The sequence below is a fragment of the Pygocentrus nattereri genome, chromosome 11 (assembly GCF_015220715.1).
Source record: "Pygocentrus nattereri isolate fPygNat1 chromosome 11, fPygNat1.pri, whole genome shotgun sequence".
Taxonomy (NCBI): domain Eukaryota; kingdom Metazoa; phylum Chordata; class Actinopteri; order Characiformes; family Serrasalmidae; genus Pygocentrus; species Pygocentrus nattereri.
In genome coordinates, this window is record NC_051221.1 from 38,187,420 (window position 1) to 38,213,698 (window position 26,279).

At 39.9% G+C, this 26,279-nt stretch overlaps 1 protein-coding gene across 1 annotated transcript; it reads left to right on the top strand.

The window, feature by feature from the left end:
* Nucleotides 1-9,714: 9,714 nt before the first annotated feature.
* LOC108417361 (plexin-C1-like) lies at nt 9,715-25,470 on the top strand. Its single transcript, XM_037542750.1, has 15 exons — nt 9,715-11,027; nt 11,168-11,296; nt 12,142-12,276; nt 14,338-14,438; nt 19,537-19,642; nt 19,740-19,893; nt 20,154-20,247; nt 21,182-21,263; nt 21,534-21,545; nt 21,697-21,732; nt 22,569-22,699; nt 22,786-22,962; nt 24,029-24,128; nt 24,417-24,596; nt 25,028-25,470. The coding sequence occupies exons 1-15, from the start codon at nt 10,119-10,121 to the stop codon at nt 25,193-25,195; spliced, it is 2,514 nt and encodes an 837-aa protein (XP_037398647.1). The 5' UTR covers nt 9,715-10,118; the 3' UTR covers nt 25,196-25,470.
* The last annotated feature ends 809 nt before the right edge of the window (nt 25,471-26,279 follow it).

The following is a 26,279-nucleotide window of genomic DNA, read 5'->3' on the forward strand; positions in this document are numbered from 1 at the left end:
TTGATGCCTTGGATGAACTCTGATACTATAATTAGGTCACTTGTTGCACTTCCAGTTGAGCCATCTACTAATGTGCTAAGGACTTCTGACGTTTCAGTGAGGGGGTCTCGTTTAGCCCCCTTGAACTTGTTTGAAGGAGTACGAGGTTACCTTCAGGCTCTGTTCTTGACTTCTTTGGAGAGACAGAGAATTTGCTCCACACAGGATGATTTGCAGCTCTCTACAGTCCAAAGTGCTTCCCACATGGATGATCTCACTGTTAAATGCACTAACAGCATTATTAGTGAGGTTGTCCATCTTTATGACTCAGAAGTATCCCCTGAATGTCAAGCACCAACAGGAGATGAAGACTCACTGGAAATAAATGACATATTTCAGGGTTTGAGAGAACTTGCCAGATCTAGTAGATCCTCATCCAAGCCTAAAGCATCAGGCAGGGATCTCGGAGAGTGTAAGAACAGGCCTTTCCCTGAACTTGACTCTGATTTTAAAGACACTGCACTTGACTGTATGTCGTCACAGCGTTCTGTTGAGAACCTTTTCAGTGCTCAGTTCCAGAGCAAAGCAACACAGACTGTTGGTGAAATACTTCTAAAAAAGTGTAGAAAAACTTTCTATCTCAAGTTTCACCCAGTCATTGAAGTCCTCCTCCAGCTCAACCATTATTCAGCCATCTGTTGCAGCCTCTTCCATATCCATTCAAGCCCAGTCTACAGCTTCAGATATCACCAGAAGCTTTTTGAAATACTTGCAGAAGTGTTGCTCTTCTAAGAGAAAGGAAAGTGCGCCCTCTGCTTGTCACAGCATATATAGACGTGTGCAGAAGAAAGTTTTTGGATTTCTACTGGGGCTCCAGATGTCATTTTTAGAAAGAAGTGGGATTTCCACACAAGATCAGCCTGCAGGAGGAGTAGAGTTGGAATCTGAGGGTGTTGTAACAGTCAGGTCACCTCCTCATGTAACTTCAGAAAGAATCCAGATTCATTTAGACTCTTATATGAATGAGATGATTGGAAAAGTTGTGGAGTTATACAAGAGTGAGCAACTTGTGTCAAGCTCCTCTGAAGTGCCTCTCCACATCTCACCATGCCTTCCAGAACAGCCTTTCAGACTGAGGACTGTTAAGAGTAAGAGCTTCCTGACTGATGCTGTTAAAGTAGTGAGTGATGTCTTGGTCACAAAAGCATCCTCACAGAGTTCAAGTCTCTTTTTGGATTCTTCTAGACAAACATCTTCTTCACCACTTATGTCTACAGCCTCAAACGATTTACAAAATGCTGCTCTGACTATTGCAGAGGAGGTTGTTGATGCTTTAGACAGATATGTTGAGTCTATGCATTCAGCAATGGCAATCATGAACAACATCTGTGAGATACTGAGTTGTCTCAATACTCTCTCACACATCTCTGTCTCCAGCATCCCTGAAAACCCTGACACATCTGAGAGGATAGTTTATTCAGACCCCTTCTTCATCTTTAGGAAGGTGAAAAATCTTCTTAATTAACAAAAGTCTTTTTATGGATGCAAAACCTGAAAAGGCTTCAGAGAGAATTCAATCCACATCAACCACCTCCCACCACAGCATGTCTACAATTTCTAGAAAAGCTCCAAGCTCATCACTCTGTGCTGTGTCAGAGAGAACTGCTGACCCTGAGTATGACATCATTCAGAAGTCTGATTCTGCTGCTGAAACTGTAGCAGTCCCCCAGCCTCAGTTTCTCCAACAGATGAACCAACTGCAACATCTGATTTCTGATGAAACCATATGATGTCATGCAGATAGATTAATCAATTTTGAGGTTCTCAGATATATAAAAGGACAATCATACATTTGGAAACATTCCTCGGCTCAGTTCTAGAAACATCTTGGGTGAGGAACAATTTGCTGAGGGACCCAGTCCAAGTTCCTTCATCACTAGTCCACACTTTTGTAGATGAATCAGTTAAGACCTTACTCCTACACTTGCTAAGTCTGAACTCTGCATCTTCACATGCAACTGATTTACCAGGTACAAGTGGAGGTTCTAAAGGCCAGGAGAGACATTCAGACAAGTCAGCTGGCTCACAATGCAGCTTCACTGATGCAGAAAGCCGTTTGACTAAGGTGCTCACAGACTTACAGAGCAAAATAGAGGATTCTCTGTCATTGCTCGTGGACTCTGAGCAAACTAAACCTGAAAGGAGTCATGATGTCTCTCTACTGGACTTTAACTCACCTGCTGTGTTACCCACAACCTCAAGTAGGGATGACAGTAAACTGGTGAAAGCGACATTGGATAACAGCATCTCTAGCCAGGATTATGAAACCTACTCTTCCAGCTCCAGGCCACTGAATGACCACCGTTCCTTGGATCCAAACGCTGTGGTTGTAAAAAGGAGCAGTCGAAGATTTCGTGTCATTGTGTGTAAAACAGCTCCTATCTTCAGTCCTGGAGTAAAGGTAGTGGACTTTTTAATTATTAATAACTGGATAATCAGAAATCAATCAATACTAATCATACGAGTTCCTACATTCTAAAATACTGTGTTAAATATAAGACGTATGCTAATGTTAATGTTCTGTTTTATTTGTTGAATGTTTGATCATCTAGAAATCAAGTAAAGTCTTTCCTGCTGACATGATGTCTGGCCATCAACAGTCTACCTCGTCCTCTGGAAATCTTCAGAATTGTAAGTACTCGAATCAATACACACAGAGCCCTTACTTCACAGTAGACGTACTCATACCAGTATTTCATAAGCTGAGCCTCACAGCGTTGCTCTTTTATTCTTCACATGTAATGTAGAATATAATAGAATTAACTGGGTGTTGACTGTTTTGTCATTTTCTGTTGTTCTGATTTATCTTTCACAGCTTCACAGAGAGAATCAGTCTTCAAGAAAACACGGCAACGTCTGTGCAGGATCTTCACGGCCATCCGTAAAGCACTGCCCAACCCTTTCCATTGTATGACCCAGTCATCTTAAGCACTTAGCAGAGTTTAGCTGCACCCTTAATCTAACACACCTGATCTAGATAATGAAGACATTCAGGAGCACCTGAACATTAGAACCAGGTGTGCTGGATCTGAAATCTATAGGGTGCTGAACCACGATTGAGCACCCTTGATTAAAATTGTGTTGATTAATTAAAAATAAAGGCATTGCAGCCATGCCATGTGTGTTTTTTATATTTGACATACTCTTCTTCTTCTTATGATTATTATTATTATTATTAATATTATTTTTATTATTATCATTTTTATTTTGGGTAATATATAGACAGATGTCCCATTCTTAAAGCAGTCTTTTCACACTGTTCAAGAGGTTCTAGATATTAAGTGTGAAACGATCTATTGTGCAATTATTCTAAATATCACACACTCATATGATGTAACTGTTTTTGTGTCCTTACCTTTTACTTCAGAAAATCTTTCTATTTCATTCTGTTGTTTTTTGCCATATTTAATGTTTACATATATTAATATTGGAGGTGTTCCAGCTTTACTTTTTTTTCATAACCTCTAAAAAGGCCAGTTATATATGAAAAACTGGTAACTGATTTCATAATGTCTATCTGATATCTTCTTTCCTTCCTTATGATTAGCCAGAGATCATCTCCCTGCAACCTAATCAAGTCCCCTTTCATGGCAAAAACAATGCAACAATAATCTGGAACAGGTCATGAAATTCACTTCCAAAGATTCATGGAGTGCACTTCAAAGGAGTGAGTGTCATAGTGTAGTAGTCTAGGAATGATCTGTTTAAAGTAAGTGCCACTTGGTTTAATATTTTCTTTTATAATACAGTCAGCCTAAAACATTTTTAAGCCTCATGTGAATGAAGTAGGCAGTTCAATGTGTGGTAAAAGAGTAGTAAAGAAAGGGAACTTTCATCATGGTCAGGGCATTCCAGGACCAGCAGCGGGAAATACTGGTATAGCTCAACAAGGAGGTAAATATGTTGTTTGCAGGACTCCAGTGGTGGAGCGCTCCAGTGACACTCTGAAGTTCAATATTCCAAGTAGAAATCAAGGAAACACAAGAGTTTGTCTGGAGAGAGCAGATGGCTCTACCAACGCTGGCACCACATGAGTCCCATCCGACCTAGCCTAGAAACACCTGGGCCAGGCAGAGTGGTGTGTTAAGATTAATTTTTTTGCCTTATCTTTTCAAAGTGACACTAATTCCATCACTTGGTTTAATCTTGCAATAAAATCAGGACTGTTCTCATTAAAGATTAATTACTATGGCACAGATATGTATTGTGTAGCAAGTACTGGAGGCTGGGAAGAGTCTGTTGACCAATCAGAGCACATTTGGCTCATCAAGAGGCGGGGCTTAAAGACACAGGAGCTCAAAACATTGTGTTTTTGGAAAATCTATTATAGTTGACCTCAAAAATAAAGTTATGAGCATTTAAAATGAGCATAATAGGTCCCCTTTAAGAGACAGTCAGTTGACCCTCTCACTAAAAAGTGGGCCAGTATCTACACCTACTTCTTTTTGTCCCACATTTTTCATTCTGCAGTCTCAAAGAGATGTGTGACTACAATGATCTGGAATTCGGCATCTTTTTGGGATGAGGGCAGGGACTGGATGGCCCTCCTGGAGTTCGAAAGATCCTATTTGCCACAACTTGTTGTTCAGCCATGCTCTCCTGCAGCTGCTGTAAGTAGTTGATTCATCTTTAAAGGGAGAACGTAGCTCAAACCTGGCCTGTGTTCATATCCACACTCTCCACCAGCTGGGAGCCATGAATATAGAATACGCCAACAAAAGTTAGATGTTAGCTGCTTCTCTATAGAGGACTATTTTCTTAAGGAAAAATCAAGGATACTGACGCAGGAAGGTGAAATGTGTAATGGGATAAAAGGTGGCATGCAAGGGAGGTTCCATTTGAATTACAGTGGCTCTTGCTGCTGTATCAGTAACAGCTTGTTAAGGCTTTAGTTATCTGTATAAGAGAAAGACAAAAAAAAAAAAAAACAGAAAGAAGACTACGAAGAAGAAAAACAGGGTACAAAGTTAAAATGATCCCAGATTTTACATTTTCATTACTGAAACTGTAAGTTGTTATAAATTGACCTTTGCCTCTTCTGCATAAGCCAGTATTTTAATTTAATGTCTTTGCACAGTGTCATTTAAGACTGCATAATTACTGACATAGCAGAAGGTAAAATATTCCTACAATAGTTGAATCTATAGAAGTGCTCATTAGCAGAAAGACCTCATGATATACATATATATATATACATATGCATATACATGTTACACGGAATGTAATGGCACTAAATAAAACACAGTTGTAAACAACTGTTTTACTTTATTATTGTTTCCTGATTCAAATCAGAGCTGTTTCTTATTTTCACTGTTCTCCTTAGTTTATCTGTTGCTGATCAGTGTTGGTGAATTTTCTACAATTTTAGAAATGGAACAGAGACATACACAAACAGTTTCTTCTGTGTGCAAGATTCCCCATGTATTCCTGTGTCCTGTAAGAGTAGTGGTTCCAATTCTTCCTTTTGACATGTAATACTGTTCAAAATGAAAGTGTAACACCATGAAGTGTTGTAATGGGCTTTATACTGTCTTTGCTAGCATTTGATGTGAGCAATAGTAAAGTGACCAGTTTTCTGAAATGAAAACTAGTGACATTTCCACTTTGGCAGTCAATATATTATTAAACTATTCACCTTTTTTATCTAAGAAATAAATTAGGGGTGCCAAATAACTGTGTAAAGATTCGGTGGTTGTATGAACCCATAATTCATATTTATATTAAATATTTTGGCAGTGATGTTGTGGACTCACTTATTTCTCTCTGTTTTAGTCTTAGTGTACCGAAATATTTCATCCTGTTAAAGTTACTGCAGTCTCTCTCTCTCTTCAGACTCTCAGGTGGCACTGCACTGAAAACACTGAAAACTACATGAAGCTTCCATGACTTTAGCTGAATCCGGTTTGATGGTCTGGAAAGTCTGAGCCTCTCATCTGCCATTAATCCACTATGATAGGCAACTCTGTGCAGTGGGACAGAATGAAGCTCTGTAGTTTGGGTTGCACTGTTGTTAATGTTCTTTGATCATGTTTCAAAAACTCATTACAGCAGGAAATCATTAAAAAAACAGAACCATATAACTTTACTACATACTAACTGATGAAGTGATGGAATGAAAATCTGATGGTCTGTATCATTTGGCAAAATGTCATCAAAGTTAATGACGTGTCTTTCTTATACACGCTGTTAACAAAAATCTAACATATTTGTGATTTAGCGCCTTGATACGCAGGTCATTTTCACACTAGACTCTGGAGCTCAGTGGAACAGTTTTATAACAGGCTACAGGAGAAAAACGCTGAGACTCTGTGAGAAGGGAATGACATAATTTGGGAACTGGGCTCACTGAATGCATTCTGTCTTAAAATAAGAGAGTTATTTGTAGAGTTTAGAGAAGAGATCAGGAACTTTGCTGTTGGAAACGGGAAAGTGTTCATCGTCACCGACTCTCAGCTCCTCCAGATGAGGCTCGATCTAGTAGAGGAAAAACACAAGGACATACAGAACCACAGACACCAGAACCGAGTTAATATTTTACTGCCTTTCGACGCGAATAAGACCCTGATAACCTGCGGAACCTCTGACTGTGGATACTGTGAACTCCTGGACATCAGTGACATCAGCAGAAGTCTCTACAGGGAGGATGTTACAGTCGGACCATCTGTTAATAAATCATCTGTTTCTTTTCTTGTAGATTTTGATGAAGGAACCACAGACATAGAGAAATACATGCTGGTTGCCAGAGAAAAGGTTCCTGATGACTGTTGCTCTGATGAATGAGTTTTTTTGTGGAACATTCTGGAATCTCAACAAGGAGCAACACGGAATTATTATTAGAACACATATCAGATGTTAAAAGTGAGAGATTTTACCATTTCATGAAAAACATCAACTCATTTAGAACTTGATGGTAGCATCGCATCTTAGAAAGTTGAGACAGGGGCAACTCACATGATTGGGTATAAAAAGAGCATTTTATAGAGGCAGAATCTTTCAGAAGAAAAAAATGGGTAGAGGTTCACCAATCTGTGAAAAACTGCATCTAAAAATTGTGGAACAATTTCAAAAAAATGTTCCTAAACATACAATTGTGAAGACTTTGGATATCCCACCATCTACAGTACATAATATCACTAAAGATTCTGTGAATCTGGAGAAAATCCCTGTATGCAAGGGACACAGCTGAGGGTCAATTTTGGATGCTTGTGATCTTCAGACTCTCAGGTGACACTGCACTGCAAACAGGCAAGATTCTGTACTGGAAATCACTGCATGGCCACTTACAGAAATCACTGTCTGTGAACACAGTTCACCGTACAATCCACGAGTACAAGTTAAAGCTGTATCATGCAAAGAAGAAGCCAAATATCAACACTATCCAGAAACACCACCGCCTTCTCTGGGCCAAAGCTCTTTCAAAATGGAGGCAAAATGGAAAACTGTTCTGTGGTCAGATGAATCAAAATGTGAATGTCCTTTTGGAGACACCCTGTCCTGCAGACTCAAGAGCAGAGGGACCATCCAGCTTGTTATCAGCGCACAGTTCAAAAGCCTGCATCTCTGATGGTATGGGGCTGCATTAGTGCCTATGGCATGAGCAGCTTACACATCTGGAAAGGCTCTATCAACTGAACAGTATACAGAGGTTTTTGAACAACATAAGCTCCCAACTAGACAGTGTCTCTTTCAGGGATGGCCTTGAATATTTCAGCAAGAAAATGATAAACCACATACTGCATCCCTCACAACAGCATGTCTTCACAGAAGAAGACTCCGCATGCTGAACTGGCCTGTCTGCAGTCCAGACCTTTCACCAATAGAAAACATTTGACACATCATGCCAGAGAATGCGGCAGAGAAGACCCAGGACTGATAAGGAATGGGACAACATACCTCTCCCAAACCTCCAGCAATTGGTCTCCTCACTTCCCAGATGTTTATAGACTGTTGCTAATAGAAGAGGGGATGCTACGTAATGTTAGACACGGCCCTGTCCCAACCTTTTTGCAATGCGTTGCTGCCTTCAAGTCCTAATCAAGGCCTGAATTGATATTTTTTCACGAAATGGCAAAATGCCTTACTTTCAACATCTGACGTGTTCTATCGTCTATTGTGAATTAAATATGGGTCTATAAGATTTGCAAATCAGCTTCTTTGGAATTAGAGTTGTACTTTGCATGAATTGATTTCCAAAGCAAAACAAACATTTATAGGCCTATAAAGCACAAAATCATGTTGTAACCATGGCTGTAAAAAAATGACCACAAACTGAAAAAGGAAACAGGCAGACCGAATAGATGCTGTCTCAGTGGCACCACTGGGGAGCAGCACTGAACTGTTACAAGTTACAAAAGTCATAAATATCCTCAGTGCTGTCATATAATAACAGAATCAACTTCATGAAGCTTCCATGAGTTTAACTGAATCCGGTTTGATGGTCTGGAAAGTCTGAGCCTCTCATCTGCCATTAATCCACTATGTTACGCAACTCTGTGCAGTGGGACAGAATGAAGCTCTGTAGTTTGGGTTGCACTGTTGTTAATGTTCTTTGATCATGTGTCAAAAACTGGAAAAATATAGTCGGGTTACAAGATTGAGGTAGAACTTCTCTTATTTCCCACCTTTTATTTATTATGTATAGTTAAAAAAGGCATATTTTTAATGCATATTCTTGTGAATCTGTTAAAAACAATTTCTAAGCAGTTAATATTACAACTCTGATATTTAGTCCCTATGTACTTGTGGCACGCGTACCCCAAATGTCTAGTGTCAAAACCAACTATGCCACCCCTTGGTTTATTCCAAGAGCAAAGAGGAGCTCTGAATGAACACAAATACACAAGTTGCTTCGTTAGAAAAGATACAAGTTCTTTATTAACATTTGGTCACTTAATATTGGCTGCCTCACAAAAAAATAAATAAATAAAATAATTGTTTTAAATAAATATAATAGCAAATGAATACCACAGAATAAACCATCCTCATATAAAAAAAATATAAATATATATGCGGTCTCCAGAAATCTAGACTGAGCCCTGGGGATGGAGTAACTATTTAGTTGCTAGGATTTCACAAATGAAGTGCCCAAAATAAAGGGAAGATAAATAAATAAATTAATGGAATAAAACTACTACTAATAATAATTATTTCACTACAAATCCAACCTGGAGTGAACACTGCACACCACTCAGATCACTACAAAGATAGTCTTCCGATCCCCCCCAAGCTCAGACAGCTTCAAGAAAGATTCCCAGCAGTCATAAGGTCATTGCGGAAATACATTTTAAAAAGGGGGGGAAATTAAGAAAACAAAAACAAAAACAAAGAAAACACTCTGTGAAAAATGAGACAGAGCAGATTGAGCTTCTTCTAAAATATTTCAGCACACATTAAAACACGACCTGGCCATAAATATAACTATATAAAGACCCAAAAACAGCAGCTAGCGCCAGTTTATTTAGCAACAGAATTCCTGTATCCCAATCTCAGGCAGTGCTTCTCTATCGTTCTTCCAGTCCTTGACTTTGGGTAACTTCTGCGTTCTCAATCCCCCAGAGCTGCAGCCCACACTGATCCACACAGTGCCTCAATTCCAGTCTTATAGCCTGCGTTTTCTCTCCTGCCTCCCGCCGGAGTCGCGACTGCCATCCACGGAATCTAGCTTAGCTACTGCTACTAGGACCTCCCTTAGCTGCCCATAAAAGGTGGGAAATAAAAGAGAAGTTCTACCTCAATCTTGTAACCCGACAATATTTTCCCACCCCTCTGAACAAGAGACTTGGAGTTACTTGGAACTACACTCAACTTTGAGGGTTACAGAGTTTAGACAAAACAGAAGTCCGAGCTGAAAAAGCCTGTAAGCGATATTTAAACTCTGCGCTAAAGAGCTCAGCAGCTTCACCGCTTCAGTCTGAGACTAATGATGTGAGGATGAGCTACAGACACGTTAACACGGAAGTTCTCACCTCCATCCACTTCGAGCAGAGACGCTCTGCAGACGTTAGTCCTGATCTTCTCTCAGCTCCACATGTCAATCAAACTGACTCGCTCCGAGTTTCAGCTCCACTCAGACCTGCAGGATGAGGACCGTTTATCTGGGAATGCTGCTCTTATTCCAAAGCGCTGTTTCCTCCTTAACGGAGTTCAGCGTTAATGGAGAGATCAGGAACTTTGCTGTTGGAAACGGGAAAGTGTTCGTCGTCACCGACTCTCAGCTCCTCCAGATGAGGCTCGATCTAGTAGAGGAAAAACAGAAGGACATACAGAACCACAGACACCAGAACCGAGTTAATATTTTACTGCCTTTCGACGCGAATAAGACCCTGATAACCTGCGGAACCTCTGACTGTGGATACTGTGAACTCCTGGACATCAATGACATCAGCAGAAGTCTCTACAGGGAGGATGTTACAGTCGGACCATCTGTTAATAAATCATCTGTTTCTTTTATTGTAGATTTTGATGAAGGAACAGAGAAATACATGCTGGTTGCCAGAGAAAAGGTTCCTGATGACTGTGGCTCTGATGAAGGAGTTTTTCTGCAGAACACTCTGGAATCTCAGGCAGGAGGAATTTTCTCTAAATCAGGCATTGAGCCAATTGAAACCAGCATTTCTCTACAGAGTGATGCTGAGTGGATTGACGGCTTCCAATCATCTCCTCCCTCTCACTCGTACCTGCTGGTGAACGTTAAGTCTAGAACAGGTCCAGCTGTGGTGGTCTTAAGGATGAAGAACAGCCACAGTAAAACTGAAATGACCAGATCTTTAGAAGGTGCAGTGCTACAGTGCTGTGATGATAAAGAGCGTAAAAAGCTCTTGTCCTCCTCTGTAGTTCTCTCCTCTGGATCTCCTCTTCTCTGGGCGGGAATATTCACTGCACAAGAATCGAACGACCCCCAGAAAACTGCTTTGGCCATTTACGACCTGAGTCAGATCAGAGACCGAGTACCTTCATATTTCAGCTGTAAACCAACGTGCAGAGCTCAGGTGAGAAACAGCCAGTAAATAAAATTGAATTTATTTTAAATAATCTGCACTTTATTCTTCATGTCATTCGGCCTCTAAATCAGATGCTGTAGATCAGTATCTGTCATTTCTTTCCCTCAACATGTTTCTGGTGTCTGCAGAAAGGAGAAGATGTTCTGAGGCCTCGTGCTGTGGTGCTCAAACACAGTTCAATGTCATCTGTAGCAGCAGAAAAGAAAGGAGCCTGGATTGAGCTCTACATAGGAACTGCTACTGGACAACTGCTGAAGGTCTGACTCTCTGTCCATCTTCTAATACATAATCACTCAAGAACGTGAAAATAAATGTTGGAATATTCAGCATTTCTTAGTTCTGTTGAGTTTAAACACTTTTAATGTCCTGTATTTGTGAACCGCCTTATAATGTTTACTGTTTGACAGTCTCTACAAAATGTTGATTCTCTGATCACATAGTCACAACAGCTGTTCTTTTACTGTGGTGCTTGAAAGTTTGTGAACTCCTTTGAATTTTTAATATTTCTGCATAAATTTAACCTAAAGCCTCATCAGATATTCACATATCACAACAGTAGATAAAGAGAACCAAATTATACAAATGACACAAAAACATTAGACTTTTATATATTGAGTAAAATGTCTGATCTTCACAACACATGATTGTGGAAGTGTATCACGGCACAAACAAAGGAGTTTTCTGAGGATCTCAGAACAAGAGTTGTTGATGCTCATCAGGCTGGAAAGGATTGCAAAACCATCTCTAAAGAGTTTGGACTCCACCAATACACAGTCAGACAGATTCTATACAAATGAAGGAAATTCAGGATCATTGTTTACTTTGGTTCACTTTATCTGCTATTAGGAAAATCTGATGAAGTTCTAGGTCAAATTTATGCAGAAAAATTCTAAAGGGCTTACAAACACCAATAAACATACTTCATTTTTGAAAAAAACCAAAACCTTCAAAAGTCCTATGCTGAACAGTTCCTATGACCTTTATTTTTTATTTTAGTTGGGCAAACATTCCTTCCTGATTATTTTTACATTCTGACTAGTCCCCAGAGGCCAATAAAATATTATGACAATTCCTTATTCTTTTCTTCTGCATGTGTTTCCAGATTGTGCTGGACAATGCTTTGAATTCTGGCTGTTTGACGGTTCTATACAAATCTGATGATGACAGGATGGTGTTTCCCAGAATGCACTTTGATCCAGTGGATCATAAATACATCTACATAGCTTTGAGAAATCAGGTGAGTCTTAGGGCCACACGCCCATCATCAGAAGCTGATATAAGCATCATTAAAGGCAACTTACATGAGACGTTTTCAACTCTGGACCCTGAAATAAGGAATTTAAGGTTGAATTGAAACAGTGAAACTATGATAAAGTTTATTTAAAGTCAGCCAATAAACTACAGAAGTTTCAGAAAAGTGTTTTAGAACCATCCATCCATCCATTATCTTCCACTTCTCCGGGGTTCGGGTCGCGGGGGCAGCATCCTAAGCAATGAGGCCCAGACCTCCCTTTCCCCAGCCACTTCCACTAGCTCTCTGGGGGGGACTCCGAGGCCAGCTGGGCAATATAGTCATGCCAGCGTGTCCTAGGTCTTCCCCGGGGTCTCCTCCCTGGTGGACTTGCCTGTGACATCTCACGAGGGAGGCGTCCAGGAGGCATCCTAACCAGATGCCTGAACCACCTCAACTGGCTCCTCTCGACGTAAAGAAGCAGCGGCTCTACTCCGAGTCCCTCCCGGATGACTGAACTTCTCACCCTATCTCTAAGGGAGAGTGCAGACACCCTGCGGAGGAAACTCATTTCGGCCGCTTATATTCACGATCTTATTCTGTCAGTCATTACCCAAAGCTCATGACCATAGGTGAGGGTGGGAACGTAGATCGACCAGTAAATCGAGAGCCTTGCCTTATGGCTCAGCTCTTTCTTTACCACAACAGACCGGTAAAGAGCCCGCATCACTGCTGACCCAGCACCAATCCGCCTGTCAATCTCCCGCTCCCTTGTACCATCACTCGTGAACAAGACCCCGAGATACTTAAACTCCTCCACTTGAGGCAAGAGCTTATCCCCGACCCAGAGAGGGCTCTCCACCCTTTTCCGCCTGAGAACCATGGTCTCAGATTTAGAGGTACTGATTCTCATCCTGGCCGCTTCACACTCGGCTGCAAACCGATCCAGTGAAAGCTGAAGTTCACGGCCTGATGTCCCCAATAGGACCACATCATCTGCAAACAGCACTGATGTGATGACCTTGAGGTCACCAAACCGGACACCCTCCGTCCCCTGACTGCACCTAGAAATTCTATCCATAAAAATTATGAATAGAATCTGTGACAAAGGGCAGCCCTGACGGAGTCCAGCTCTTTCTGGGAACGAGTCTGACTTACTACCATGCAAACCAAACTCCTGCTTTGTTTGTACAGGGCCTTAATGGCTCGTAGCAAAGAGCCATGTACCCTGTACTCCCGAAGCACCTCCCACAGAATACCCCGGGGAACACAGTTGAATGCCTTCTGCAGATCCACAAAGCACATGTGGACTGGTTGGGCAAACTCCCATGAGCCCTCTATGATCCTGGAGAGGGTGAAGAGTTGGTCCAGTGTTCCACGACCAGGGCGGAACCTGCACTGCTCCTCCTGAATCTGAGGTTCGACTACAAGCTAGACTCTCTTCTCCAGTACCCCTGCATAGACCTTACCAGGGAGGCTGAGGAGTGTGATTCCCCTGTAGTTGGAACACACCCTCCGGTCCCCTTTTTTAAAAAGAGGCAGCACCACCCCAGTCTGCCAATCCAGTGGCACTGCCCCCGATGTCCACGCAATGTTGAAAAGGCATGTCAGCCCAGACAGCCCCACAACATCCAGAGCCTTGAGGAACTCGGGATGGATCTCATCCACCCCTGGAGCCTTGCCTCCAAGGAGGTTTTTAACTACCTTAATGACTTCAGCCTCAGTAATGGACGAGCCTATTCCCGTGTCTCCAGATTCTGCCTCCTCACTGGAGAATGTATCGGTGGGATTGAGAAGGTCCTCAAAGTATTCCTTCCACCGCCCAATGGAGTCTTCAGTCGAACTCAGCAACACACCATCTTTATTATATACAGGCTAGTGGCACACTGCTTTCCCCTTGTGAGTTGACTGATGGTTTACCAGAATCTTTTTTTTGCTTTTTTTTTTTGCCAAGATTGCTTGGCCTGTTGTATTAGAACCAATACAACCAATTTAATCTAACAATAAATGGTATTAGCCTAGACATTTATAGTTGGATTAAATTGGTTGTACATGTTTGTGTTGTAGATCCGGCGAGTAGCAGTGACTCAGTGTGGTATGTACAGCACTTTGAGAGACTGCAGAGCTTCTCAGGATCCTTCCTGTGGCTGGTGTGTGACTGCAAGCAAGTAGGTTCCTCACCCAGTCCTATACATCTCCTTTTCAACACTGCATGTCTGCCTTTTTAAACATTTTTGTTTTATGAGTAATGAAGCATAAGGTGCCAGCTATCTCTATAACTCTCTTTATCCAGCTGACACTGATCTCAGCAAAACAAATTGTTACTGATAATGTGCAAAATATTCACTACACCTGCATTACAGAGTAACAAATAACTAGTCATACCACTTGCAGTATGTTTTGGGACACTGGTCCTACTAGGATACTACTCATTGCGGTATGTCTTGACCTGGGTGAAAGTCATGTAAGTGTCATTTTGTCTCTTTTGTGTATAACCTTTATTAGACCATGTAACAGTGGGATATAGGTATGATGTTCTTAAAGTACCAAGTTAAGCTTGGGTTTACAGCATCATGACAGTATCTCAACATTCAGTCATTTCAGTCAAAGGCAACTTTACTGTCCAGTCATATTGAATAAGTATTAACATAAATAGGTTTAATTTCTAATCCATACATCTTAATCCATACAGGCAGTAAATAATAACTACAAAGCATCTCTTTTGCACAAAACTCTCTTTCACTTACATTACATTACATTACATTTACATTTAGCAGACGCTTTTATCCAAAGCGACTTACAAATAATGAGGTACATAGAACAAACATAGTCAGGCCTAAAGGAGGCCAAAGGGTAATAGCGGGGTAGAGAAGGGAAGGAGGGCAAGAAGGAGATGAGGTTGGTAGTGGTTAGATTGCAAGAGGCGATTAGAGTAAGTGCTCCCTGAAGAGCTCTGTCTTCAGGAGTTTCTTAAAAATAGCGAGGGACGCCCCTGCTCTGACAGTGGAAGGTAGCTTGTTCCACCATTGGGGAATCAAGTATGAGAACAGTCTCGATTGCTTTGTGTGAATGTTTGGCAAAGCTAAGCGACGTTCATTGGAGGATCGCAGCGGCCGGGCGGTGCTGTAAGCCTTTAGGAGCGAGTGCAGGTAGGAAGGAGCCTGCTCTGTTAACACCTTGTAGGCAATCGTAAGAGTTTTAAATTTGATACGAGCAGCAACCGGTAACCAGTGGAGCTCAATGAGCAGTGGAGTGGAGCTCAATACTTACTATAATGGATATATGTATATTGACCCCAGAAAGATTATAGTAAATACTTTGCTACTTTTTAGATACTATTTGGGATAGGCATGATTTAAAAATAACATTTTTCTGCAACTCTTATGTACAGATACTTTACATTTGATTAACTTAAAAAAAAAAAAGTAATTGTGCCCTTCCTAAGTCAGTTCTTTGTAACATCCCCTGTGGCAGGTATCACAACTTGCAAACACCTTTTGACGAGAGTTTTTCTATTCCTGTTTTTTTGGGATGTTTCACCCACTCTTGCTTCCAGTTTAACTGTGCTTCTAGTTCATGTTTCCAGTTCACATATGCTCTTGGTCTGTCTTGCATTGACACCATGGGGGTGGGGGGTGGTGGGGAGTGCTGTAAAGCATGTTGCCGCTGGACAATGTGGAGTGATGAACACTTCTCTATCTGGCAGTCTGACAGACGAGTCTTGGTTAGGTGAATGCCAGGTGAATATTATACTCTAAGAAAAAAAGTTACGACACTGTCACTGGGGCAGTACCCTTCTTGTCACTGTGGTGGTACCCTCAGGGGTACATCTCACTACCTTCAGTCATGGAACAAAACTGAACCATAATCCACTGAAATGATATTTTCTAAGTTGTACTGACTCCACACACCCCATCTCATCGCCAGGCTTTTTAGTAAATGGTTCGGTTTTAAAACATTAGTTTATAAAAAGATACAAATATCTACTTTTCCACTGGAAAAAATTTATTTGTGGTACAATGTTGTACCTTTGAGGGAACGTTTGCACTGTTCGAATCCTGTACCTACATGGTACCTTTATTTCTAACAGTGCACCTGCTTGACCACACTGTGCCAAAAGTTTGGTGGAGGAGGGATAATGCTATGGGTTTGTTCTTCAGGGGTTGGCCTAGAACAGAGAAATCTTAATGTTTCAGCATACCAAGACATTCCATGGTTCCAACTTTGTGGGAACAGTTTAGGAAGACCTTTTCTGTTCCAACATTTTTGTGCCATAAAGTCATGGTTGAGTGAGTTTGGTGTGGAATATCTTGACTGGTCCACACAGAGCCCTGACCTCAACCCCATTGAACACCTTTGGGATGAACTAAAACGGAGATTGCGAGCCAGACCCTGTCGTCCAACATCAGTGTCCGAACCCGTAAATGTCCTTCTAGATGAATGGGCAAAAATTCCCATAAACACACTACAAAATCTTTTAGAAAGTTTTCTTGAGTACTATATCACTGTTGTCAGAACAAAACCTTGTATCTCCAAAATGGTAACTTCACAGGAGGAGCTTTTTACTTTTTACTTTACTTTTAATGTAAGTCAATGGAACCAGAATTTTTTTCTATGTCATTTTGGGCTGTTTCTTTTTGTCCAATCATCAGGCCTTTTCAAATTACATCAAAAACTGAAAAACAACAAATATGGAGATATGAGGTTTTGTTCCGACAGCAGCGTATATACATATACAGTGCCCTCCATAATTATTGGCACCCCTGGTTAAGATGTGTCAAAAGCCTTAAAATAAATTCAGATTTTATTGTGGAAACATACTGTCACACTGAAAATTGTAGAAAAATGTAACCTTTAACTCAAGTAGAGTTTTAGGGGGAAAATAAAATCCCTGACTAAGAAATAATTTTTCTTCATAAAATCACCTGTTCCACAATTATTGGCACCCCTAACAATTCTTAGGAAATAAATGTAATTAAAGAATTTCTGTCACTTCTACAGTAGTTTACGAAGTTAATCAAAGTATGTAGGAACATTTAATTAGCAATTCACAACTTCCTGTTTCCCTGGGGTATAATTATGACGTGACACAGAGGCCATTTCTCTTCAACATGGGAAAGACAAAGGAACATAGCATTCAAGTAAGGCAGATGTGTGTTGACCTTCACAGGTCAGGCAATGGCTACAAGAAAATAGCCACTCACCTACACCTGTCCGTATCTACTGTCAGAGGAATTATTAAGAAGTTTAAAACAACTGGAACAGTGGTAAACAAGTCTGGACGAGGACGCAAGTTCATTTTGCCACCACGCACAGTGAGGAGGATGATAAGAGAAATAAAAAGTTCTCCAAAGCTCACTGTTACGGAACTGCAACAAATGGTAGCATCTTGGGGTCACGAAGTCTCCAAAACAACCATCAGACGCTATCTACACGCCAACAAGCTGTTTGGGAGGCATGCACGGAAAAAACCTTTTCTCACTCACAATCATAAACGTAAACGTTTGGAGTTTGCTAAGCAGTACTGGGACTTCAACTGGGACCGTGTGCTTTGGTCAGATGAAACAAAGATAGAGCTTTTTGGCAACAAATGCTGTAAGTGGGTCTGGCGTAACACAAGAGCTGAGTATGCAGAAAAGCACCTCATGCCCACTGTGAAATACGGGGGAGGATCAGTGATGCTGTGGGCCTGCTTTTCTTCCAAAGGCCCAGGGAACCTTGTTAGGGTGCATGGCATCATGAATGCTTTGAAATACCAGGACATTTTAAAACAAAATCTGGTGGCTTCTGCCCGAAAGCTGAAGATGGGTCGTCACTGGGTCTTTCAGCAAGATAATGACCCTAAACATATGGCAAGATCTACACAGAAATGGTTGACCACACACAGAATCAAGCTCCTCCCATGGCCATCTCAGTCCCCAGACCTTAACCCCATTGAAAACCTGTGGGGTGAGCTGAAGAGGAGAGTGCAGAGGAGAGGACCCAGGTCGCTGGATGATTTAGAGAGATTGTGCAAAGAGGAATGGTCGAAGATACCTCTTTCTGTGTTCTCCCATCTTGTGAAACATTATAGGAGAAGATTAGGTGCTGTTTTGTTGGCAAAGGGGGGTTGTACAAAGTATTAACATCAGGGGTGCTAATAATTGTGGCACACATTATTTGATGTTAAACAATTATTTCTTAATGTGGGATTTTTTTCCTACTGAATAAATGCACTTGAGATAAAGGTTGGATTTTGCTCTTTTTTCCATCGTGGTCCTATATTATTTTAAAAAACCCTCAATTTATTAGAAGCTAAAGAACACATCTTAACCAGGGGTGCCAATAATTATGGAGGGCACTGTATATATATATATATATATACACTGAAAAAACATAGGATATATGATATCATATATACTGAAAACAGTAATGAAATTGACAAATATACTGAATATATTATATATATATGTATATATATATATATATATATATATATATAATATATTCAGTATATTTGTCAATTTCATTACTGTTTTTCAAACTGATACATAGACCTTGTTTTTTCACATTGCCCTGTTATCATGGTGCTTTCATTTGCACCGAAACTTTTTTCCTAATAAAACACTGCAAAATACATACGAACATTAAAAAGAAACAAGTCCATCGTTTTAAATATGAATATTTCAAACCAGGCTATGAAAATTGATTGTCAACAGATGTCAGCGTTAAAATGTTTACAAAGATGTTATTTCAGCACCTGTCATTAGCTAAATAAATTACTCCACTCCATCATTGTGCTACTGTTGTAGGATCGTCTGGCAACATGGTTAGTATCTCTCTTTCTTTGTGTCTCATTACAGTTTAAATCCTAGAATCAGATGATTAGTTAGTCAGAGCTATTTTCTCCACACCTTATTCACAGATATGGGGAAGGGAGAGGGATGATAGAAGGGCACTTTATGGCATTCTTTATCTGATCCTTTCAGTATATCAGTATATCATATTGTGATACTTTAATCCTTAGAGAAGAAAATCTGAGTTAATGCCTGAATTTAGTAGTATGTAGCCCCTCCCTCTATGAGGATCGCTGTGCTGTACTGCTCTACAATATTTGATAATGTGGAGAGCACATAGAAAGGGTTCTGAAATCATCCCTGAATGCTGAATAACACCACATTCCTCATAACCCTACATAGGCTCTCTGGACAGCATAGCAGACTGTAAACATCAAGTATCCACCATGTGTGATCGTGTGATTGTGATTTCTCATTGTGGTCACTCTAGATGCTTGACTAAAGATGAGTGTTCAGCCTCTCCTTGGATCTCCATTCCTGAAGATTCTTTTCAGAAAGAGCTGATTTCTTTTCAAGTGACTGAACTCTCCACTGAGGTAAAGGTGTCTCTTTAATTTAAAATCTCAAAACCGCTTCACCTTTATTTTAGAAATATTTATTAATTTTTATCCACTACTGTGCTTTCTTATTTAGCTCAGTCTGAATCTTCACTTGAATGTGGAGGGAACAGAAAATCCTCTCTTAACATGTTCCTTCATGAAGGAAGATGAGAATCTGTGTAACAGCAGTTCTGCAGTTTTCCCCAACTGCTCCTGCAAATTCTCCAGTCAGCAACTTCCGGCTAACGGTCAGTTTAGATCATTCTAGCTCTGAACTTTTTTATCCGTTTAAATTTCAAAAGCCCTATTTTAAATAATCATTAGTACAAGAAGGAGCTGTTGTAAGCTAACACTACACAATACTATATAAAAATGGTCACAGCATTTATGAATATGTAATACAAAATTCTAATAATAAGTAAGAATCTTAACCTCTGTCTCACTAACTGAATATAACTCTCAGCAGCAGTCATCTTCACACAGAAAGTGTTTTCTTTTGTATGTCCAGTCAAAGCGACTGTCACAATTGGAGATCAGAAAATCACAGAGAGCCTGAAACTGAGGAGCTGCCCAGACATCACAGAGACATCACCATATGCTAAGTAAGATATTTTATATAAAAGCTCTCCGAACAGCAGCCTGTCATCATGATTCATTTTGTCTGGCATGTTGGGCCAAATCAGGTAATGTTAATGTATATGTGATATACAGTCACATGAAAAAGTTGTTACATTTTGATTTGAAAGTGGAACTAACAAAGGCTAATTTTGCTGCACAATGTCTTCTTATTTGCTGAGCTTAAGACATCGGGCAGTTAAAAAGTTGGTTGAGCCGATTATCATGTAGCAATTTTAATGTTTTAATGTATATAGCTGTTTGACATTATACACATTAAACCTAAACATTCACACATTATACACATTAAAACCTAAACATTTACACATTATACACATTAAACCTAAACATTCACACATTATACACATTAAACCTAAACATTCACACATTATACACATTAAAGCCTAAACATTTACACATTATACACATTAAACCTAAACATTTACGCATTATACACACTAAACCTAAACATTTACACATTATACACATTAAAGCCTAAACATTCACCCATTATACACATTAAAACCTAAACATTTACACATTATACACATTAAAGCCTAAACTTTCACACATTATACACATTAAACCTAAACATTCACACATTATACACATTAAACCTAAACATTCACACATTATACACATTAAACCTAAACATTCACACATTATACACATTAAACCTAAACATTTACACATTATACACATTAAATCTAAACATTCACACATAACATTAAAATGACTAAACCATGGATTAGAATAACTGCACATCTACAATCAAACGCTGATTTGCTCTGTTGGCAGGTTTAGTTCTTTGGTTTGGTTCAGAAGTGTATATTTGTGTGTGTGTGTGTGTGTGTGTGTGTGTGTGTGTGTGTGTGTGTGTGTGTGTGTGTGTGTGTGTGTGTGTGTGTGTTTTGTATACAGGTGTGTAGTTTGTGTTTCAGCTGGGTGTTATTGGTCCAGCAGTACTAACGAGTGCAGCTGGGCTCATGAATCTGCATCACAGGTACCTATTAACATTCTGACATTTCATTTGTATTTTTTTATATAATATAATGACCCTGGAGATCATATTACGCACACAGGTGTAGTCCAGTGCAGAAAGACGAACACAGATTTAATTCATGGTCATACTGTACACTGACTATATGTGTGGTCCTATTTTTAAATTTAGTTTCAGTGCAGTCATGTTTTAAACTTTAATTTATTTGAAAATGTATTTAAACGGTTCCAACTGAAGAGGAATTATTTGTAATTATTTTTTATTCATGTTTAGGGGGCAGAGATGGTGAGTTAACAACTACCAAATCACTAAAACTTCAACAACTCTGTTTTTTTAAAGGTTTAGTGTTTTTGAATTCAGTGATATTAACAAGGCAATAAATCTATTTCAATACTAAACTGAAGTGTTTTCTGTGATTTATTTCCCTCCTCTGTAGGATGTGTGCGAAGGATTATTTTCTGAGAGTACTGTGGTAAGTGACCCACAGAACTGTTAGTGTCAGTGGACAAAAGATCTGTGTCCGTGGGAAGTTTAGGGTTTGAAAGTGAAACTAAGAATAAGAACATTCTTGGTTTCAGCAGGAAACATTGGTTATGTCTCAAAAAGCTCCCTAGTTCAGTAGTCAGGGTACTGCACAGGGAATCAACCATTTTCTAGTGTGTCTCATTGTCAAAATCATTCCAGTGCACTGAAATTTTCATTCCCTGAAAATTTCCACAATGCACCATAACAACCAGTGAGCACCAGTTGTTTCAGTTTGGCTAATCAGGTTAATTTGGAAATATTCAGGGTCTTTGAACTCATCAGCTGACTGCATTTAACTGAAACACAGTTAGCTTGGCAGTAGCAACACTAATGGAATGTCCATCCTAAAAATCATAGCGTGGCTAAGCTCAGCACAGAGGATGAGCTTCCCAGTGAATCTTATTGGTGCTCTCTCATTGTATGGCATTTTTACACACGTTTGAGTCATCAGTGTCCCGACTAGTGAGCAAATCAAGACACAGCTGTATTTCAATGAGTCCTGCGTTTCTCTTTTGTTACCAATAGTTTCTATACAAATGGAACCTTTCAACTTTTAATGACTTTTTTTCCTTTCACATATCTATACTATATACTCTGATATGTTTCCCATGATGATAAAAAATAAAACTCTGATCTGATTTAACAATAGTTTATTGATTATTGTGCACAGATGACATCACGGATGGCACTTCTTAACTGGTTGTTTGTACACATTGTAATGCAGGTGTTCTCATATAAAGGTTGTATAGTTTCAAATTTCTCTCTTTTTATCATTTTTTCTAGCCAGAGATTTTCTCCCTGGAGCCTAATCAGGTCTCCTTTCATGGCAAAAAACATGCAGAGCTGAAAGGAAGAAATCTGGAACTGGTAGAGAAAATCCGCTTTCATGGAGTCATGGAGTGCACTTCAAAGGAGTGAGTGTTAGCAGCAGTGTGTTTATGTTTGTATGCATGATGTGTTTGATTTGTGTCTGTTTTGTGAATCTGCTGTTCTTCACCAGGACTCCAGTGCTGGAGCGCTCCACTGACACTCTGAAGTTCAGCATTCCGAGTGGAAATAAAGGAACTGTGAGGGTGTGCGTGGTGACAGAAGACAGGCGTTGTCATGGCAACACCAATATCACTTATGGCTCCCAGCCCACCTGCACTGGACTGCAGCCTAGAAACACCTGGGCCAGGTACAGCAGAAACATATATCCTGTTTCTACTCAAAATTATTAATTTAAATACTGTTTTTTTGGAAAAAAACGATCAGTTGGTTGAGGTTTTTTAACGAACTAGTGCACAATTAAATATCTAACTACATGTTCATAACAGCTTCATACTCCACTGATATGCATATGTTGCATGAATTCAAGCATGAATCCATGTGAACCCGCCTATTATCTTTGGGGTCATTTTTTGGGTTCATATTTAATGGCTTTTCCTAATTTTCAACTGAGTAAACATTAAGTTAACATGATGGTAGGTTTTCATGTCCTGAGCATGTTTTTACACATCAGAGTTCTTTGGGGTCTGTTTGATCACAGGCTGTTTGAGCTGTATAAAATATAAGAAATGGTTGGTTTGGATGACATTAAAGTCACTATAGCATGAAAGTTTCTAATCTTCAAAAAACTTCCTTCTACTTCAGGGTCCTAACTTGACATAACCATATCTGTAGTAGTGCAAGAGCAACTGATAGTTCACACCAGATGGGGGTGTGAAAAACATATATTGCTGGGGTCAAACTGACCCCAAGGATAAAAGGTGTTGATAAATTTGAAGTTAATAGGAAGATGGAAAAAGATTAGAGGTTTTAAATATACACAATTTGACAAACTTTGAGACGCTGGAGGTGTGCGGTCTGGATGATGAGACTAAATGAAAGTAAATTTATTGGGCAGCAGTCTGGGTGAGCTATCTCTACTGAGTTGTAGTACACTGGTCTGGTTTGAAGGAGAGGTATTCATTCATTTAGACCAGAGAAATAACAAAAAAGGCACCATACGCTTTCTGTAGTAACACCCACTGGCCCTCATTCTGAAGTTGAAGAAAGAGTTTTGTTCTAACCCAACTGCTAAATTTATTTTGTTGTCTTCACTTCTCTTTTCCTAGATTACATCATTTTGATTGTGTTTACACTTCTGCTGTAGGCTGACAAATCACTTCTGTTTTATAAGTGGAAATGGAACCAGTGTTTCTCAGCTTGCTAAAGTCCTGCAAAAAGCTTTATAATATAACTGGTTAACCTTTTGCTTACAGTGGTAAAAGGAAGATCCAAGTGTTGGGGAACAATCTGGGGTTTGTGGATGCAGTTATTGTTCATTCACTCCTCAAACAGATCACCCTCAACTCAAACAAGGTATATAAGTGCGATCATCTCTCAGGATGAGTTTGGTGCAGCATAACATAATATACAATGTAACACACACAGTCAGTAACTCAAATGCAAAATGCTTGCTTATGATGAAGATGTAACAAATGAGCATTGAACATTGTGGGTTTATGTACACAAGCAAAAACATGATGGAAAGCAGAAAGGCTCAGGAACGCTCCATGGAAATGGCAAGATGTTACATGAGGGTTTGCTCAAATGTCAAGTTCATCACTCCTATCATTAAAATCTGGTTTATCTTTCTGATTCTCTCAGACCTTCTGGTTCCACACTCATGATCAGAGAGAATACATGGACTCTGGGCCGTTCAGTGTCTCTCTCCTAGTGGGAAGCTCAACAGTGGACTGTGTAGATAAACTGTCTTACCTCCCAGATCCAGAATTCACCAGCTTCTCCACCTCTAAAGTGGACAATGATGTGCTGGTCACCATACAGGTAGGGTCAGCATTTCTGTAGTAAGTTGTTGTAACATTAAAGTTTAATCTTATCCAAAATTACTATAACCTATCAAAAATGAAAAAAACCCAAAGATTTTAATTACAGCAATGAGCCATATTTGATTAAGTGTTGGAACATGAAAGTCAAATTACATTATTATATACGTCTGCTGTTTTATGCTTCATTCACCAAAGGTTTAATAAATGACTGATTATAATAAGTTGTGCTACAGTAAAAACTATTTACTGTGTTATGAAAGCACAGTACTTCAGCCTGAGTCTGAGCTACAACATTAGTTTTGAGTGCTGCATCATTAAGGTTAGAATCAGGCTCTGATCTGTGGTCTTTTATTTGCAATTGATTGTAATACAATTTAACTGTATCTTGACTCTGCTTTGCTCTGTCTAACTTTCTTTCTCCCCCACTAGAAAACAGAGGACATGCTCAGGATGAGTAAGGAAGATGTGACAGTGTGGGGGCTGCAGGAAGAGGAGATGTCTGAGTGTGTGATTGATATAATTAAGTCCACTGCTCTTTCCTGTAGAATTGTGGGAAAAAAGGGACTTGAAATCAGAGTGGACTTAATCAAGGTATGACCATTCACTCTGTTACTGCTTTACTGGACCAAATGTAATGTAGTGTAATAAGCCTTTATTGTCACATGGGGAGGGGGGACAGGACAGGAAGACAGGGGTGAGGAAAAATACAGAATACATGGGGAAAGGGAGGAGATAACCCCCCCCCCCCAATATATTCCTAAGGGAAAACTGTCTGGGAACAGGAAAAAAAAGACCTCAGCAACATAAGCACACAAGTACACATTACAACACAGAGTCCAGAACTTGCAACAGGGGTATGGGTGAGGGGTGAACCCAGCACAGCAAGCAGCCATCCGGTTCTGCAGCCAAGTTAGGTGCTGATGACAGACCCGTCATGCCACACTGGGGGGTGGAGAAGTGGCGAAGGCATGGGGAAGGGGAGGGGGAGGGTATTGGGGGGGGCATGGAGAATGCGCCTCGCCTGGCATCCCAAAGTAGGTGCCTCAGTCCGCAGGGTGTTAGAGCGATAACGCAGCAAATTGCCATGGAGACAGCCCTGATCAGGTCCCAGGCAGAGTCAACAATCAGCAGGAGTCTGGGGAAATTAGTTCAAACTGCAGTCTCCACAGTAAAAACTGTCAAAAAAAAATTATTCAGATCTTTAAATCTGATAATATATAAATTATGATCTGTTGAAGCTCAAGGCATTAATTGAGATTGTAAATTTTTATCTTATTACTAAATCATGTAAATTTCAACTTGCATATAATACTTTATTTTGTGTTTTAAATGCTGCTTTAAATATCTTTTATATTATAGTTGCAAGATTTAGATTTATCATAGTTCCTCATACGATGTGATTTATCATATGACACTTTAATTTATAAATTAAGAAATGCTGTCTCACATTTTCATGTCACTACCGAAACACAAGAGTTCTCATTCGTAGGCAGGGCCTTATTTTAGCCACACCCATGGAGGGAGTGAGACTGCATCCGTGTCCCTCATGACCACATGGAGAGCAGTTAGATTTCATTGTTTTGAGGTAAATCCTCATTTAAACTTTAATAATTCTCACTCCTGAAATGCACATTTTATGCAATTAATTAATTTTGTGTGTTTTAATTAAAAATGTCAAGAT